Raw genomic sequence first — 20414 nt, forward strand, 5'->3', positions numbered from 1 at the left:
GACACAAGAGAAACTCCACAAATACAATATTTAACATTTTATAATAAAAACTGAAAATGCTAAAATGGTAATCAGAGGTATTCATTAACCCCATATTGCTTCATGAATCGCATGACTACAATCACCTATAAATTTTTCTTGCATACAGGCTGTTATGAATCAACTGGGGGGAAAAGTTAGGAAGAATCAGTTGTAGTTATCTAATCAGTTAAGAGTAGATGGTGATTGTGTAAATATAAGAATCACACACAACACTGACAAAATTACAAGTTAATCAGTGAAGTTCAATAAAAGCTAGCTGAAATTTAATAACTTCTGTCTAGAAATTTAAAAGCTATTTTATATTTATAAACACATGTGATTGGCATATAAAATATAAATATATATGCTGACCGCGATACCTGTTAAAAATTTAGGGCTTGGTTTAAGTCCTGAGTTCTTTCTTAGGTTCTCATTTTTTAAAGTTATTTTTTAAAATAGATATGATCAAATTTGTTCTTTCCTGTTTTTAATACTCCACATTGGTGCTTTTAAAGTCAGTCTTAAGAAGCACCTTCGAAGAGCTAGAGACAAAAACAAAGCTCCAATGGGGGGAAAAAGCAAAATCCTTTTGGTGATCCTATTAAATGCACATTTAACATATCATTTCAAAATCTGTGATGGGAGGAGTGAGCATCAGTATCACCAGGCTGTATCTTTCCATCCCAAAGAGCAAGCATGAGGCAGGGTGGCAAACAGGCCTAAACTATGGAAAGTACTAAATGGAGGCAAGTACCCTGGGCTTCCACAGATTCTAGATTCAAATGCCACCTAATGACATTGTCATCCCTGCAATAGGAAAACAGAAAAAAAAAAAAAAAAATCAAGGTGGTTTCTAAAAAGCTCCCCGGTGATTCTCATATTCCCATGACTTGCCCCCAAAATGAGAACTAGAGAACCAAGCATATGCCATGCCTCATCTTCTCACCCTTAAAACCTGATACAGGGTTCTCAAAATATGTAGGAACCCCTGGGTTCAACTAGTTTATGCCCTGGACTACTTTTAGAGCCCAAAGTTGTGGTACCAGCCAGACCGGTGTCCATGCAAAGTCAAAAGAGTATTTCTGACAGACACGGATACAGGCCACGAAACTAAAACCTCACAAAGACTATTTCTTCTACTCTTCAGAGGTGAGCCAAGCTGGCTTTAGGATCTGAGCGTCCACTGGGTAGGTAGGAGTTGATGCTACAGGCACCCTAGTTTATCCTGTCTGGCCAGTTCCAACCATTTGTGTCACACCATAAGCCTGCAGAAGAGGTTCCCCAGCTAGGCTCACAGAAAGAGCTTCAGGTCTAATTCTGCAAAGACGGAAAAACAGGCTGAGTGGGAACTCACCCTCATCAGGGGCGATTACCAAAAGCTATTTTTGAGATAAGTCCTATGGTAAATGTTCTAAAAAAATACAAAAACGTGGAGAAAAGATAAAATCCAAAATTTCTGCAGAATTAAAAAAAAAAAAAGTTCTGCTGGGAGAGTACGAAAAATATCCTCAATAGGATCTTCTAAAATGTGCTCCCTCCAAGAAGGAAATGTAAGCATTTCACAGGCTCAGGACTCTCCACTCCTCTCAGAAATTCCCAGTGCTCACTGGCAGGCCTCCAAATTGCCTGGCTTGGTTGGCAAATATTCAAATACAGTTATTCAAAATATGTTAATGAAGCTAACACGGTGCTCCCATCACGTAACCCACCCTGTCTTTCTTTGTGGGAACTGAACCTGTGCAGGTTAAAACAGGCGTGCCAAACACTTGCTAAGTGAGATTACTGACTGCTGGCTCAATGACTGCCAATTCAAAGTAAGCACTGAAGAAGAATGGCTTTGCTCAAATGTAGGCTGTCTTAAAAATGAATGTTTTGATGTTGAAGTCACTCCTGCCCCCATAGCTCTCTATCGGTATAAAAACATTAGCATTGGTGATTTACATTTTTTTAAGTGACCATATTCAAAGTACCTTAAAGATTCCAAGATAGTTTACAAGTATTCTTTTTAAAATTCCCCGCAAAACATTTTTCAGTTTACAAATGAAGAAATAGTAGCAGTGGTTACACACTGTGTAGATAATGGCAATAGAATCAGAAGCAGAACGCGGTTATTTTATTAGTTAATATACCTATTCAACAATATTTGTTTAGCCCAGTATCAGGTATTTCTTTTGTGTACACAAAGAAATCACAAAGCAGCTAGTTACTCATCTTTGGTCTGTCCGTATTCTAAAGACCTCAGTATTTTCCCCACAAAATCAGACTATCTGATTAAAATTAGCCTTCCTCTTTCTCCCTGCCTCCCAAAAAAGCATGAACTTGTTTCTTCCTCCACACAGACATTCCACACATAGTCTGCATCTTAAAACTTAGGCCATGCAGTGTCATTTTCAGTGGAACAGAAAGTGCTGGTTCCAAAAAAAATCTCAACATCTCCTAGTTCCTAAATTAGTCCCCAGAACACCAGCCCTTATGAAGGAAATCAAAATTAAAGGGAGGTTGGAAGGGAGGTATAAATGGGATTATATACTTACCCAGGGTGACTCATTCTCATATGCTCAAGATTAAACTGAGCACTGATCTAGGATCAGGAAAGAATTTTTCCTCAGGGGCAGAAAGGGGTGTGGGGTTTGCAAATGTGCACTAAGGTAGGCTCTTCTGTGTGGATCAGGTAAGCAAATCCCACATAATTAACTTCCTACTACAGGGAAGGAGCAAATACAGGTGAGGTGCACGCCTTCCCAAGAGGTGTTGGTAAATTTTATGTGATGTGTTTTTTTTATCCACAGTTAAAAATTTTAAAAAGAGAGAGACTGGGATGAACTTACTATATTGTCATTGCTTTGAGGAGCAGCTAAAATGCTCTGACAATGACAAAGTGTTTGAATTTTAGAAACTTCACCAACTGAAGGAGGTGGAGGTGGCAGCCTGGGAATGGCACCAGGCTGGGCGTCAGGAAGCCTGTGTGCATCCATGTCTACCTCTGCCTGCCGAAACCAACAGGACCTGGGCGTGGGGTATTTCCCAGGCCTCAATTCCCTAGGGCCTCATTTTTCTCCTTCAGAATAGGAACAAGAATACAAGTTCTTCTCCTTTAATTACTTTAAGAAAAATTGGTCTTTATCTTCCTTGAGTCATTTTCTTCTCCTTAAGTGTTTCAATAAACATCTCAAAGTTATAAAAACTTATTCTGGTTTGGAAATATATGGTTTAGAAACACAACAGATTCTATCTGAAAACAGACATGACTGTTTTCAAGGCTAAAACCTTAATTGAAAGATTAAAGATAGTTCAATATCCATGTTCCAAGTTTCCTTAGTAAGAACATGGGTTTCTTAACATACAACTATTTCTCCAGCTTGGGAATCAAAACCACAATTGCTAAAAAATTTAGTGTGCATAAAACCTATCATAAAAAAGTATCTTTTTCTTGTTTAAGAATCACTGAAATAAGGAGGAAGATATTAAGCATTTAAATATTCCGAGTATTAAAAATTACAACTTAAAACATAGAAATAATCAAAGTACCAACATACCATGAATTTTAAGTCAATCAAGGTATATTTCCTACTCAAATATAAGTAAATATAAAATTCTAAGGCTAAATATATACATTAACTTGAATGATAAATCTTATATAATTATTAAAGAAACATTTCGCTTTAGTGACTTAGCAAAAGGCAATAAATCTGCTTAACTAATATTATGTAACTTATTTTCTGTATGTTAGACCAAAATCAATAGGTTACATTAAAATACTCCCACTGAAAATTGATAAACTATATATTCTTTTGTGCTGCACTTGGATGCCTACTTAATGTTATGGTTCTCCCCAAGAGCATTTAATACTTGTTTTCAGCCAATTTAATAAAAATACATGGGAAACACCTACCACCATGTTAAACACCATATGGATTAGAATAAGTTATGGGGGGAAAAGTCTGACAAAATAATTAGAACCATTAAGAAAATCATAGGAAAGGTTTACTGAGTGTATGGTGTAAAAACATAAGAAAGCAAAGGAATAAGGTCACCTGAAATGGAGAGAGCAAGTTGTGAGCCCAGCCTTCATCCTTTGTGCAGATAGGAGTCCCAGGAATCTAGCCTTTCTTAGCTGCCAGAGTAAGTGGTAGAAGTAGGTTCTGGGTCTCCACCACCATCCAGCAACAGCCCTTCTATTATTCACTTCAAGAGCGAAGTGATCTACTAACCAAACGTACTTGGACTGTCAGTGCACTGAGAGGGTGTGGTAGAGACTTCATATAATCACAATAATGATACTCAACACTTACAGAGCAGATATGAAGGTTCTGTAAGATCTTGTGGGCAGATGGGCATAGTATTAAGAGAATGAAGTATTCCTGAGTAAACATACGGAGTTGAAGGGAGACAGCATGGAGGATGGTGAAAAGGAAGGGAAGGAGGAAAGATAAGCAAGCGAGTGGCGAAGTTCTACAGTATAATCTGGGTTCTGTATATTGAAACCATGGAAAAATGAACCCTGTGCCACAGAGATGGTTAGGGTAGAGGAAATGCAAACACGAACACTTGGATGAAGAGAGAGAGCAGGGTAAAGAATGATTTAACACTAATGACAGCAATATTTAAAAGTAACTCCCCAAATTCCTCTTACTTTAGGGGAGGGAGTGTCAAGATCTTTCTGTAAGGTAATTGAATGGAATCATAAAGTTCCCCTAAGAAAACACTATGTCAAAAAATTATAGCTTTCTAGAAACACAGTAAATTCAGTAGGTAACTATCTTGTATTTCAGTCCTTTGCTGGGATTAAATTATCATTCCCACCTGGTCCCCCTCTTTACCAATTTTCTAAAACAGAGTCTGTCTTACCTGTCTCTCTCTTTTGCTCTCTTTGTCTAAAATGGATTTTAAAATCAAGGTTCATGTTAAAATAGATTAGAATACATATATTAAGACACACACACACACACACACACACACACACACACACACACAGGTGTGTGGGACAAGGGAACTTCTTTAGTCAACAACTCTGGTGCTCTTTCACAAATCAAAAACATCTCAACTAACCAAAAATTAGGGCAAACCAGACATGTATTATAAAGACAGTGGGAAAGAATGTTTGAAATCAGAACTAGTCCAGGAAATCTGGGCTGTATTTCAACAATATGCTTTCACATTCAATAACCAGAATAACCAGAACTTCTGGTGAAGAGCTAATCCTCTTCCATTTTTCCTGTTCATCTTCAAGTCATTCATAAACTCTTGATTCAGGAACACACACTCTTTTTTAAATCGATACCTACATAATACTTCCCTTGATTTAATAACGTCTTTTGAGCTTCTTGGCAATGGTTAGGACTTTCTCATAGACTAACCTTTCTAAAAATTCCCTTTCACTTTTGTTATCCTCTAAATATGTCTTTAGGGGACAATTTGATCTAAATCACCGCTAGAAACCACCAGGCATCTATCTTTTTAAGCATCGTGGCATATTTCTCTTATCTCACAGAAGACAGGCTAAACTACTTTCTGAGTTTTGGTTCTTGCCTTTCTATCCCACTCTTTGTACGTATTTACTTCCATCGGATTTTCTTCCTTCTCTCTTTCTTCCTCCACACCCAGCTCAGACTCTCTCTAAGTTTAATTTAAGGGCCACCTACATCAGAATTAGCAGGGGTTTGGGTCAGAAAATACAGTTTTCTGGACCTCTACCTAGATTTACTAAAAATATCAGAAGGTGAGTAGGGCTCAAGAATCTTCATTTTATGTACAGCATAGGGAATATAGCCAATAGTATTGCAATAACTTTGCATAGTGACAGATGATTACTAGCTGTATCGTGGTGATCACAAAAGGTATATAAATGTTGAGTATGTTGTACACCTGAAACTCATATAATATTGCATGTCAACTATCCTCAATTTTTAAAAAGTGAATGGAAAGAACTGGTAAAAAAAACGACGACACAAAAACCCTTCATTTTAGAAGTTACCCATGTGATTGTTATATTGAAGTTTAAACTGAAATTTGAGGACGCACTGCCCCAAACCCTTGATTCTTCCCAAACCAAAGGATACAGGGACTCTACCAAGCTATAAATAAGTACCATCAGAGCCTCTGAGAAGACAAAGTATGGTGGTGGTTCTGTCTTCACTTTCCTTTTAAAACACAGATGGAAGAGGCAAGAAAGCAAGGAGAGTGGAACCTGAAATGAATCTGAGACATCAGCATAAATACAGACCCGTCAGCCTTGCTCTGTGGCTACTGCAAATTACAGGAGCCAGACCTACAAGAGGACTGATTACACGTCATTTATAAAAAGCAAACAAGCTGGGCGGCTCTTGAACAATGAATGGTGACATTCAAGCCACGAGGTAATAAAAAGCATGAAGAAATGACTGCGCACCTCCTCCCCACCCAGGCAACAACTGGTTGTACTCTAGCTACAATTAGTAAGAGCAAAGTGAGCATTTGGGTAATGGATTAAATGACAACAGACCGTTTGAGAGAGACTGTCTATCATATAAACCCTTGTGAAGTGTTACACAGCACCAACCTCTGGTGTTCAAAAGCTCAGCCATCTCTATGACGGCTTTTCTCAACCTTATCGAAGTCAGAAAAAAATAAATGTCTGGTTCCAGTGCTATATGAATTATGGCTTTTAATGGAAACATAGGGAAATAAACGAAGTAAATAATGCAGATGTAAGAACCAGGCTTTATGAAGGATCTCTCAGTATGAGGGTTCTTCAACTTCAGCAATATCGATGTTTTGGCCCGACAGTTCTTTGTTGGAGGGGCCGTCCTGTGCACTGTAGGATGTTCAGTAGCATCCCTGACGTCTGCCTACTAACAGTGAATAGCACCCCTAGTGTGACAATCAGAAATGTCTCCACACATTGCCCAATGTCCCCTGTGGGGGCGAAATCACCTCCCTTCTCCCACTAAAACGCACTGCTCTACACAGAAACATCATGAAGAAATGTCCATATTAGTGAAACAGCTCATAGAATGTATTTTCAACATCATAAAAATCTCATGACTTTTGCTCTTCTATAACATATACCTTTTAAGTATATCGTCCTATTTTTCTACAAATTTTTCCATTACCAGGGACTGAAATACCAAATCGTAACATTGTTTTGGTAAGCTATCCAAGGCATTACAAAAGTACCAAGTAACGAAATAATTAAGTGGCTCCTCCCCTTTCCTGGTCACAGTCAATCAGCTGAAGTCAGCTTTATCTCCAAAGTATTTACGTCCATTTCACAGAGCAACGTATCCATCTGGCACAAGTGGCAGAGAGCTAGGGCTCATGAGACTTTTAGGAGCCCATGAAAAGTGTCCTAATATTAATTTCTTTTAAAATTAGAATAAAAACAATGAATACAGACAGTCCCCAATTTCAGAGGGTCCAACATGATGTTTTGACTTTATTATAGTGCAAAAGCAATCCATACTCGGTAGAAACCGTACTTTGAATTTTGATCATTTCCCGGGCTGGCAATAAGCGGTACGATGTTCGCTCATGATGCTGGACAGCGGCAGTGAGCGCAGCTCCCAGGCAGCCAGGCCATCTGCCAGGTAAACACCCCGGACTGTATTGGGCTGTGTTGCCAGTGTTTTTTGGATATTGTGTGCTAAGCATGTTTCTGGTAGGCTAGGCTGAGCTACGATGTCCGGTAGGTTAGGTATATTAAACATATTTTCGATTTAACGATATTTTCAAATTATGGGTTTATTGGCACAGAACCCCATCCTAAATCCCCATCCTAAAATAATGAATATATAATAATAAAACCAGTTTGGGATATGTTCTTCTTTATACTGACGCAGTTGCAAAATATCGTTTTCATTCCTCTTTTGTAGGGAGGGGGTGCTCATGAACGCAAAGTACCTGAGGTCCACAAAAGTGGCCCCGCGATCTAAAGGGGATAGAAATAGCAATTAAAACAAGCAAGAATTATCAGGTGTGGCATGGCAGAGTGTCGAAGGAGGACACAACAGATGCTCCTGGCCCACTGTGGCTACAGGTGTGAGTGATGGTGGTGGTGGGAGCTCAGGGGAGGCTTCTAGAGAGCAGAGGAGAAGCAGAAGTTAGGCTGGTTGTGCAAGCAGAGAAGGAAGGGCCAAGAATTCCTGGAGGAGGGAAGAGCACACACAAAGGCCAGAGTGAGAGGTTACAGGGCTGATCTGGGACATGAAAGTTCAGTGCAGCTGAAGTGAAGAGCATGAGTGAGAGGCAGCGACAGACGCCCCAGGTGGCAATGTACAGGTGCACATCACAAAGAGCCTTCCCTACAAGCCATTAGAGCGTTGGGCATTCCCAAGAGCAAGGGAACGCTGCAGAACAACGTTAAACCAGGGAACGGTATTATCAGATTTGTGTTTCAGAAAGGCCATTCTGGCTGCCTTGATAAGGACAGCTGTAGGGGCCAAGAATGGAAGGAGGGAGACCAACTGACTATTGCAACAATCCAGAAGAAAGGGAAAGGTAGCTTAGGCAACAGAAGGGTCAATAAGTCAAGAGATATTTGGGAGCTAAAACCAACAGGATTTGGTCACTGAATGCAGAGAACGGGGGGAGGGACAACAAAGAAAACCTTAAGCCACAGGACAAGGGCTGGCAGTGCGATTGACTGTGAGGGACCAGGTTTAGGGAGAGGGTGGTCAGACCTACTGTGGGCACGCTGAATTGCTCTTGGGTATGTAAGCAATTAGGGATTGAAGCAGTTAAGACATATAGATGTGGAGTGAGAAATGGATCGAGATAAGTCTCTGAATCACCAGCACATAATTCAGGGGCATTTAAGATCCATAGACGGTCTTTAAAGGTGAAAAAACATGCTAGATTATAATAACATTTGTGTGCTAGTTTGTAAGGATACCGTGAAAACTGAATGCCCAGAGCTTTTATCAAATGTTCAAAGAAGTTCATGAACTCACAATAGATGAAGAAGCACTAACTATGAGATGGGATGACACCATCCAGGGCTAGCACTAGAACCCATAGGACTCCAGCAATTAAGGAAACCAGAGCCTGGTCTCAGGAAGGCACAGAAAGAACATATTTTGAGAGGAGGGGTTAGTCATCTCCATCAATGCAGTCAGGTGTTCCATGAAAAATAAGAACTAAAAAGTTCAAATCTAGTTCTACTAGATTTGGCAATCAGGAGGTCACGGGGGGCCTTGGAGTTTACATACATGTGGTGGAAAAAGATCCAGGCTGTATTCTGGTATGAAATGAGCGGCAGGTGAGGAAGAGGGGACAGCCAAGTGTACAAAACCCACTCAAGAATCTGGATGGGAAACGGAGCAACAGAAAGAGTCTCACTCCAGCCCGATCTTTGAAAAGTAAAGCTACCTATTAAGGTCCTGGTGAAATCTCTCTCACCACCTTCATTCAGCCTTCAGAGTCCCTGACTCCACCTCCCTCCGCTGAATTCTTCTAGAGCCTTGTCTTACACATTACTGATCATGATACAGTTTGCAGTATTGAGTGCATCCTACGTCCCTAGTAGCATTAAACTGCTAAATGGTGGAGACAGTGCCTTCTTGGCCCTCTTCTGAACTCTTCGCAGTGCATTGTTCACAGTGGGCATTGCTGTAATGACCAAAGGATCTCACCTGAGAGGTGAGAGATGTGGCCCTGCCAGAACAGCTGGTTAACTTGTATGACACTGGACAAATCAATTAGTCTCCCAGAGGCTAATTTTTATTCCCTGTAAAACCAAGAGGTTGGACTCCTGACTAGGGGAGGAGGAGAAGGTATGTGTAACCGGAAAAGATATTCAATATAGCTGTTGTGGTAATGCAGATCATAGAACGTAAAACTGGATTACAAGTCAAAGGACATTCAAACAACACCTAAGAGACAAATGGGTTAAAAGAGATTGAGAAACATTGGATTAGATGATTTATAATTTTAGGTTTAAAATTCTACAATTATTTTGTCATGCTGTTCAAGAGACTGTGCAAGGTACCACACTGTATATTTTCCATACAGAAAACAAATGCCGTCTTTGTCCTCTGGAAATTAATATCCTATAACAAACACCAAAAGAAAATGAAGCCATAATTTTCTTTGTAAACAGATCACGTGTATACACCTTCTACTGTGTATACTGCGACTCATAAAAATCATCTAGAAAAATATATTAAATATAAAAACATATTAAACTTGCTTTTCGTATTTTGACTATTTGCTTAAATGAAGAGATAGGAAAAAAGAATACTATTCAATGGCACCGGTTTAATTTTGTGCCCCTTTCTTTGGAAATAAATGACCCATACACCCAATGAAGGTTACTCAGAAAGCTTCGATTATCTGTAACAGCATCACTAGAAACTAATCACCTTCCCAAATATGTTGCCTTCTTACTAGTTCAGTATTTCCTTTTAACTTTTCTTAACACTTCAAACATTTAAACCTGAAATTGTCAGGGAGCACTTGTAAAATCCAACACTGCTACACAGCTTTAGGGTCAACTGTAACTTTTGCCAGAGGGAAGGAGGTTCAAATACTACCTCCCTAACTGAAGTGAGGTGATTGTTCCTATGTAACTCTATGTAACACCACTGGAATTCAAAACACAGGAGGCAGCCTTTTACCAAGTGTTTCTCTTCCCAGAGTCAAAGATTAAAGTGCTTCTCTCCTGCTAATCAAATGGTCATCCCTCCAAGCAGAAGCACTTTCATCTTGGCTCCCAGGACTCTGGCCAAGGCACTGATGGGAATGTGTGATGGACTGGAGCTCAGAAAGCACACCAGGTACTTAATTCTTTAATCAGCTAGTCATCTTAGGGAGGAGTTCTGCTAGTCAGAAAGTGGCCTAACCACATTTTCCAACACAGTAGTAACTGAAAACTGCATTTCAGGAGAGAAAAACAATCTGCATGCTGGGTGGAACATTATTATTCTCAGTCTCAATTACCATATTCCAGAGATATAAATAACTCCCCCTTTTTAGAGAAAAGGTGAAAGAATGTGTGTGTAAAGATTCTGACACAACTACTTTGTGGTATTGGTGGCTAAGCTTATGTTAGAGAGGAAGAAGTGGAAACAAAGGGGAAAAGAGCTGGAGGGTAGGGATCCATGGACAAAGAGTGCTTTTACCTTTCTCCCACTTAAAAAAAAGCTAGCAAATAAAATGTTATAGTAATTGGCTAACTGATGTATTAAATAAATAATACAACTGACAACAAAAATAGATTGCGTTCTTAACCTTTTCCTGATGTCCTGCATTTGCTTTTCACGAAAGTAAGTCTCAACTAAATTTATATTCACCTGCTCATTTCATGTATTAATATAATAGCTAAGTAGCTCTAGGCAATAATGACAAATATTCAAGGCAACCGAGCAACATGAAAGTGTGTTACAAAGCCTTGGTGTTAACTGACATTTTTTTTCCCTCTTTAGACCAGATGATATCCTCCTGTCACTTTTCTCTTGAAATGTAAAACGGAATTTTGATGTTTTCTTTTTCCATGTATGATATTGTTAAAGAAGAATGTATAAAATTGTTTTCAAAAACTTTTAAACTACATGAGTCAAAACAAAGGAAAATAAGTTAAAAAGGGAAAAGAAAAACAATGACAAGGATAGTTAAAGTTTAGTATTTTTCTTCCTTTAAAAAAAAATGACCTAAGTTTTTTTCACATCTAAAAGAAATTTTTGGACTCTCGATATATTGTTTTTAATTCATAGAACAATGTAGACATGTTGTTTTCCTTTTAGGACATTGTTTTTTTTGAACACATAGGGAATTACCTAGGCCAAGTATGAATTCAAAGTAAAAAGCTGGGAGAAAAAAACACACACCGCCATAAGAAAATCTCATGGTAAATTTGGCATTCTTTCCAGCATATAAAAATAAAACCTAGTTTAAAAATATGATAAAAATGTCTGCAACATACACAAAGGAAAGAACAGTTATATGGTAGAAAAAAATTAAGATAACTCACATTTCCCCTTCTAGAAGCTCTTTTCTTTGCAACTTAGGTCTTCATGTGAAGTTTGCATATAGTAGCTCTGCTAAAAACAACCACATGGAAAATTTTTGTTCCAGATAATACTGCAGAACGGGGCTTGGCAGCAACAAGTTGTAATCAGAATGCTTCAAGAGCTAATGTAACAGAGATAACGACCTAACATGCATTTCAGTGCACAGTCTTTACTGTTTTTTATAAGCAGGCTGTGAGAAGGTCAAAAGTTGCTAGGCTCTACTTCATATGCATTCAACAATGAGAGTTTTTTTCTTCGGTTAGGGAGAATTTTGGTCCTATGAATAACAGAATTGCTTAAAATATAAAAGATTTTTTTTCCAGGTAAGGCATTCTTGTATTATTTAAGGTGCTCACATATACAAGCCTGGAATGGCCAAAAAAACCTTCCAATTCCTAAAATGACTTTTCCCAGTAATTACACAAGCCTGTATTCTGTCTACAATTCATTAAGGCTCCTCCAGCCATCGAGCTGGCACCTGAAGGGGCTACTTATTCAATGGATGTGGAAATCCACAGTACAATAAGCCACCTTCCCCCAGGAGTAATCTAAAGAGAATGCTAATTTTATTTGTGCTTGTAGCCCAAGAGGGACGAAAAAAGGACCTGGACTTGGTAAGTTTCCTTTTAGTCCACAGGCTGATTACATAAAAGCAGTCACAGAAATGCTGTGACTTCAGTCCAAGTTCAAATGGCAAATTCAGACTGAGCTCTAACTTCGTGGAAATTAGCCACCATGTAAATGCAAGGAATGTGAAATGAGAGAAACCCCTCCATCAACAGTCAGAAGGGGTTTAATGTGATCCAATGGTGTTATTCTCCTTCCTCCAGCACTAGCTGGCACTCACACAGCTGGGCTAAGATGGCTTCCAAAGTCCAAAATAAGAGGCGAGCCCAAGGCAGCGCTGGCCCTCCTGCTGGAACTCAGAAGCAAGGGAATCAAAGACTCTTTTATTCTCCCTCCCACCAGAACATGCTCCCTCTCTGTTGTAAAGTACATGCTTGCCAGAATGAATTATTTAGCTCAAAACAGACATAAAGAAATCTTAAATAACACAGGTCCCTTGGAATTTTAATAAGTTCAGGTGACCAAACAAGTTGCTTTATTTGTTTCTAGTCTGAGACATAAAACTCACTTGTGGCCAGGACCTCATCAGGAGCATTACTGAGTCATGGCAGAAAAAGAAACTTCTGCAACCAGAAGTACAGCTACATCCCAACTCCATGTATGAAACTGACGTGTTTGGAAGCTGTTCTTTTCACTGGGCTATCTAAACTCAACACAAAGTCTTCGTTCTTCTGTGAAAAACCAGACTTCCCTTATGATATTGCTATTTCTGCCAGCAGTTCATTTCTGACCTCTTCCCTGGCAGCCCCCTTCCCCCTCCCCTCTCAGTCCGAACTCTTAAGCAATTACTGTCTGCATCATTCATTGGGTGATTAATCATACAGGGCTTTATGATATGTCTTGTAAAACAATTTAAATGTCTGTGCATTTACAGCTTGTCTTCACAATTAGATTAGAAACTCCTTAAGGACAGGGAGTGGGCCTTTCCCTCCATCCTGTTCCACATATGACACATTACAAAAGCTCCAGAAATAGCAGTTTGTTTATTTATTCAGTCAACAGGGATGTGCTGAACTTCTGCTCTGAGCCTGGCACTGACTGGGTGCTGAAGACACGGCACCCAGCACAGAAACTCCACAGCCTATGCTCAGTGAGCTTGCATTCTGCTAGGCTAAACACCAGAAGGTCCCCAAAGAACTCTGCTTGAGTAGTTCCTAATATAGTCACTCAACTATTTAAGATGAACAATAAATTAAGATTTATTTCCCCAAAAGGAGGCCTACTGAGAAGCTCCCCATTCTGCCTCTTCCCCCCAAGGAAATGTCTGAGAAGAGGAATGTAAAACTGCAAGAGTTTAGAATGGAGATCTATTGCCCACCCCATCCCCATTTTCTAGATAAGAAACCTGAGAATCAGACTTGGTAAAAAGATCACGCGGGTAGATCACATGGGTAGTGGCCAAGTCAAGTCAAATCCTGGGTCCTGACACTCAGTCCAAGGTCCCTAACACAATTTACCCAAAACCATTCCAAAAAAAAGTAATAATCTACCTGCTACGATGTTCCTTCTCCTGTGTTAGTCCCTATATGAAAATTAGGAGTGCTGGTACTTGAATGTTTTGAATCTACCACATCTTAAAATTCCTTAATCTGCGAATTAGCAGGACCTTATCTACCTTTTTTCATGTTGATTCCAAAATATGGAATTTTACTTAGTCTTAAAAAGTGCTTTGTCATTTTATTTCTTTCATATTTTTAAAGCAGACATAATGACAAAACACATTGAAATAGCCAAGTCAGCTGTCAACCAGATTATCCAAGTATGACTCTTGCCATATTATATTTTGTTGAAAGATGATCTTTTAAAAAAATTTAAAAACAAATTTTTAAAACAGAATTCTAAAATTACCCTCCAAACTGAGATATCTTCCTAATGGTAATTTTGAATCTCCAAAGACAACAAGCAGATTTAGGAATTCAACAAGTTTTGCATGGAGAGTTTTATACCCATCATTAAGTTCAGGCACGACGAAAGTATTAGCTATCATTAACTATCATAAAGGTTTAATGTAATTGGTAGTTGATGATCTTTGTTAATAGAAGCAATGTTCCTGCCTCACTGGAAAAGGTAAAAAGAAAACATTAGGAATTTGAATGGGATGTTTACTAATATGAGGATTACAAGGAAAAAAAAAATGTTTTTCAACAGGATAATTCTGCTACTTGAGTCACTATAAGCAGTAGCTTCAGAATCCATCGATTGCTTCTGCAAAGGGAAGAGCTTCCAGACATCTCAGGGCCCTTTGTTGTAGTGACACTGTTGAGCAGAGACGTAATGCTCAGCACAGATCCCCACGTTGTCCTTGAACCAAGGAGACGCTGCTACTCTGGCTGCCCGTGCCCCTCTCCATGTAAGATGTCAGGTGCTCACGCAGAGGAAGAGGCTATTTCTGTTTCTAGGCCCATTTCCAGAACTGGGGGTGTGTTCTGGAAGTCCAGACAAGAACCATGCTCTTAAATGACAGCTGACGAGCAGATCCCAAGCTGGGCGCAGATTACACACCCGAGAACTGGCTGAGGTCTTGCTCCCAGGCCGGCTGGCGGCTAACAGACCACCTTGCTTTGGCCTCAGAAGCAGGTTCTCCTGCTGAGATTGCACACCTGCCCAACGCTGACAGCTGGGCCATGGAGGAGCCCAAACTTGGTGTCCACGCTTGAGGCAGGCCAGAGGGAAGTTCCTCCTGCAGAGACGTGGTGACAGCCTGCTGGCTTGAGTCAATCCTTTGTTTTCAGACTTGCGTTTTATCTCAGCTAAAATTTCAAGTCCTGATGAAAAATCCACCATTATTTCCAATGGCTAGCTTGTCTTTAAATAATGCTTTAAAAACCTGAGCACGACTGTTGTGTGCACACTACCAAGAGTTTACTTGTTTTCTGTATCCTTACTGGTGGTGATCTGTATATCATTCCACTCAGATCCTCAAAAGTGAAAAAGCAGCTGTTTGAGATACAACACAGGATAAAACCAGCAACACCGTAGGAGCAAAATGCAAAGAAAGCATGAAAATGTTCACCTCCATTTTAGGTCAAACTTTTAAAAATTCACAGGCAGAAACGCATAAAAGAAGTACTTTCAGGTGGTAGATGAGGGTAAAGGGGATCAAATACATGGTGATGGAAGGAGAACTGACTCTGGGTGGTAAACACACAATGGGATTTATAGATGATGTAATACAGAATTGTACACCTGAAATCTATGTAATTTTACTAACAATTGTCACCCCAATAAACTTTAATTTAAAAAAAAAAAGAAGTACTTTCTTACCCTTTTGCAAGTAAATATAGAAAAAGTTAAGAAGAGACAAAAAGGCTGGGGAATCCGCTAACCATTGCAGTCTTTCTCTCACTTTCTTTTATGCCACTTTCACTCTATTTAGGAAATTCAAGGAAAGCTTCCATATCAGATGAACACACTAGTATGCAAAAACAAGGCTGCCTGAGTAGACTATCAAACAGTAAATATAAAATGGAGTTGTAAATGGAACACACTGGGGCCATAACTTGAGATGACTTTAAAGATAAAACTAAAACTTTGTTTTGTCACTTAAAAGCCCTTATGGATCATCTTAATGAATGTTTGGACTACCCTATAAATACTGTAAACAGCAAGACAACTGTCAAAGTCCCATGGACCAAATGTTTCCCAACAGAATCAACGCTCTAATTCTCTGAAGTCTCAGTTAACAATTGTAGTACCGTGAATCCAAGTATCTTTTCACAGCGAATCCATTCATTAAAAACCATTATCAAGCAACATTTTGCCTTGTTGGGTGGCTAACAATATTTCCTTCTATCCAGAAAATCAAGATTTTAGATGAAAAGAAACACAAGCACAGGAAATGCATAAATTCATTGGCTATATCTTTGAGGGTTGAAATTGGCTTAGCAAAAGCAATCTAAACTGTATACCAAAGCCACAAGATCAGTAAGCTGGGAATTTCAAAAATCTTCTGGGCAACCAACTTGACAGCGAAACTATACGATCAGCCTCATTTTAACTTGTAATCCCCCAGTCGCCTTCTTGGACCCCTCAATTCTGAGAGCCACGCTGCCCACTGTCTTTCTAGGCTTCACTAATATGTAAAGAAAACACGAATACTTGGCTGGGCAAGAAAAACTCAGCCTCCCTCCAGCTGTTAGGCAGATTCTTCTCCCTGTTGAAAACACAACTTAGGGAGCCTAATCTCTCTCTCAAGTATTATATTTTCCAACTACACAAAGCTTATTCCTCAAAACAACTATTAAAAAACACACAAAAAAACACGGCATTCAGCGTGGGCACACAATCAGAAACCACTTTACACTGTACTTGTCTCATCTTCTTGAAGACTCAGAAAGCTGCCTGAAGGGTCTCATGTGTCATTAGCAGTGCACGTCTGATCCACACCTGACCTTCTCCTTGTATTCTTAATATTCATAGACTCCTAGAAAGTTATAATCTGAGAGGACCTTTAGAGATGATCTAGTCTGAGCGCCACTTGAAATGAACTGGATGAGACTCGTTAACCTCTTACAGCCCAGTCAGTCAGGCAGATCTGGATTCAAATCCTGCCTCTGGCACATTCTGGTAATGCAGACTGTTTTCTTATCTGAAAAACAGAGATAATACCTACCTCATAAAACTTTGGGATAATTAAATGAAATAATATATATTTTTTTAATCTAGACTTTCCTTTTTTTTTTTTTTTTTGTCCCTTTTAAGATAATTTTTTTTGGCCGATTTTCTTTCTGGTTTATATTACATTAAATTGCAAGTCCAAGAGATGGGGCTTTTCTCCTACTGTATTTCCTAATCTTATGATTCGTAGCCCAGTGCGCAGCATCTTTTGAGAGAACCACAGACCAACTATGTGAAAGAATACATTAAACCTCTATAGCCACTACCTATTTCGGCAAATGTACTTTAGTTCCCCCAAGAACCCAACCACTTAGGTTTACATCTTTCCCAAACTGTGCCTTCTCAAAACAAATACCTCTTTCTATCTCCCTGCTCTCTCTTCTTACACACATACATCCTTCTGTTTAAAACTAAGAGCTGGAAAAATCCACTGCCTCTCCCAAATTTTTGCAATGAAATTAGCATTTTTACCAGGATAGTAATGCAAACTGTGATCGGTGGAGAGACAGGATTTGGAAGGATTCAAAACTTTTGGCAAATTTTCTTAGGATGTGTGGTATCAAGTCCTTAAATGAGAATTGTTATAACAGTTATGGCAGAAAGTAAACCAGAAATTCACTGGTCAATTCTCGGTGAAGCTAAATACTGCACTTCACTCCATTCTTTGCAAGCAAACAGTGACTAACAGGATTAACCTGAGTCTAAATATTGGGTTAAATATCCTTCAACAAGAAACAGGTTCCATTAGCATGTCGGTCCCTTGGTAGTAAATTTATATTTAAGGGGGCATAAATTTTGCTTTTGAAATACATTTGACTAAAAAAAACTTTGCTCCATATGCCAGGGCAATAGTGTCATTTCTTTCCTTAGCAGGGGGGCAGCGACAAAAGGACCAACGGGGAAAAAAAGGATAAGATCCCAGTCCCCGGAAGAGGACACAGATTTCCACCAAAGTAAGGTTGGTTCTTTCAAGGAATGTTTTCCATAACACCTAAAACGGTTTAACACATAATCGGCATCTTGTACCAATTATACAAATACCATTTAAGCAACTCTGGTGGCCTGGAAAAGGACCACAGAAATCCTTCCTGGCCTCAGCTGTCCCCTCCTGCAGGGCTTGACAGCGTGTCCAAGGCACCCAAACACCAGCCACCAGGCTCCCCCCAGCGCCCTCCTCTCGCAGCAAGCTGCTAAGGCTCCTGGGCCAAACTCCAATGTTGCTGGATTCAAAACCGCGAAAATGTGAACCCTGCAAAGCAAACGGTAGAGCGCGTAATAACTTTTCATTCTTCCTCTTTTCGCGGATTGGAGATGCTTGCGTCTAACTCTAAACCAACTATCCAGGTCCACAGCCCGCTTCCCGCAATCTACCTCCAGAGGAAGGCAAGAGGGTGTACGGACCAAAGAGAGGGCTGATGAGTTCTACATTTTCAGCGAATTTCCTAGTGCGGGAAATGTAGTACACAGCAGCCCCATAATGATTAATAGGATATAAAGGAAGAATGCTCTTCCCCCACCGCTGCTAAAAGGAATAATAAAAACATGCAGCGGGCGTTTAGCTGGAAATGCCGGGCCCTCCTCTGGGCTGAAGAGGCCCGCAAAGAAGGCGTCTGGAGTCTGAAGAAAGTTACCCGTCAAAGTGGAGGCCAGAACATGAGTGTACAGACTCGGTCCCAAAGGGGCCGAGCGGAAAGAGATGGGGTCTAACCAGCCCCGCGTGCGGCCAGCTGCAGCTGCCAGCGAGAGGTGTGGGCACCGAGGCCCGTGGAGCACCCGCCGAAGCTGTACTTACATAACGCTTCAACTTTTTCTCCGGGGGGGACTTGCGGAGCCATCCCGAGCAGACCACTTCGCCGCCGCTCATGGTGCGCGCCTCTCGGGCTCCGGCCCGGGCAGCAGAGGGGCGGGCGGGCGCGATCCCGACACAGTCAACGCCTGCCGGTAGTGCAGACGCTGGGACCTCGCTCTCCGGTCGCGCAGCTCGGGCCGACGGGGCGGACGGGCTACAAGGAGCGCCGGCTCTCCGCGTCCGAGCCTCTCTCTCGCAGATCCGCGAACTTGAACAGAAACGGGCTGCGCCGCGGACGCCGACACCTCGGAGCAGGGGCCGTCCCCGGACCGAGGGCGCCCCGGCCTCCCTTCACGGCGTCCGCCTTCCAGCCAGGCGCCCCGTCCCGCGGCCTCCTCAGCAGCGATCGGGATCCGTGGGACTCTGCCCCGGCCCGGAGCGGGAGCCTCGGTCCCCTGCGCTCCGCCCCCTAGGGACAGGACCTCCCCAGAGTGCTTTCCGAAAGACACTGTGCTGCACGCGCACACACGCACACACACACTCACACACACAATGCCCCGCGCAGCGTCCACTCCAGCTTGCCCGCTCTCGGTTTCGGTGCGCCCGGGACAATCCTCTCCTTCGCCCTCGTCGGAGGAGGGCGGGTCACTGCCCCGCACGCCCGGGCAGCGGGGAGGAAAGGGAAAACTGCGAGGGTCCGGTGGGCAGTGGGCGCAGGGCAGGTCCTGGGTCGGCCGCCAAGCGCTGGGCAGCGCAGGGCGGCAGGCGCTAGGGACCGAGCAGGTTTCGCCGGAGGGTGGGTTCACGCTCGCGGCCGCCGAAGAGGGCGGGGAGCGGGGAGGAACAAGGCGCTCGGCTCCTCGGCTCTGGGGATGGATCCCACTGTCCCGTCCCCTTGCGCTCCTTCGGCACCGCCTCCCCCACCCGGGGCCAGCGGCAGATTCTGAGCCGCCCGGCCCACGGCCCCGATCCCTCCCGCTCCCGACTCCCTCTTCCTCCCTTTCCTCCTCCCCTTCCCACGTTCGGGCCGGCTCCGGTTTCTGCCCAGACTTTCTCTGAAACTCCGCCCGAGGGCTTCCAGCCAAAACAACAAGGGCCAGGGGGGAGGGGATGAAAGGAGGAGGGAGCGAGAGAGGGAGGGAACGGGAGTCCGAGAGGCACCCTGGGATCTGTAGTTCTGGAAGCTGGAGCGGGGTCCTCCGCCTCGCAGTGGCGTTGGCGGCCTGAGCCCCCAGCCCTCTCCGTGCTGGGGACGGGAGGCGTAGGCCTCGGCAAGGGCACCGCTGTTGAGACTTGGGCGCGGGGAGAGTGAGGAACGTTCGAGTGTTTACCATCTTGGCTCACCCGGGTGTCAGTTCGGAGTTTGTACTACTGCA

General features: G+C 41.9%; 1 protein-coding gene across 5 annotated transcripts in view; it reads right to left on the minus strand.

The window, feature by feature from the left end:
* GAB1 (GRB2 associated binding protein 1) overlaps positions 1-20056 on the minus strand; it is a 112763-nt gene extending 92707 nt beyond the window's left edge. The window contains exon 1 of one of the 5 annotated variants that reach the window (XM_019730774.2): positions 19042-20056. In XM_019730774.2, the coding sequence (XP_019586333.1) occupies positions 19042-19113 (72 nt within the window). In that variant the 5' untranslated portion in view covers positions 19114-20056. Of the gene's footprint in view, positions 1-11965; positions 12036-19041 lie in introns of those variants that run through there. The other 4 variants (XM_019730772.2, XM_019730771.2, XM_019730773.2 and 1 more) reach the window with 4 other exon arrangements.
* Positions 20057-20414: the final 358 nt, after the last annotated feature.

Source organism: Rhinolophus sinicus, linkage group LG07, assembly GCF_036562045.2.
Source record: "Rhinolophus sinicus isolate RSC01 linkage group LG07, ASM3656204v1, whole genome shotgun sequence".
NCBI lineage: Eukaryota > Metazoa > Chordata > Mammalia > Chiroptera > Rhinolophidae > Rhinolophus > Rhinolophus sinicus.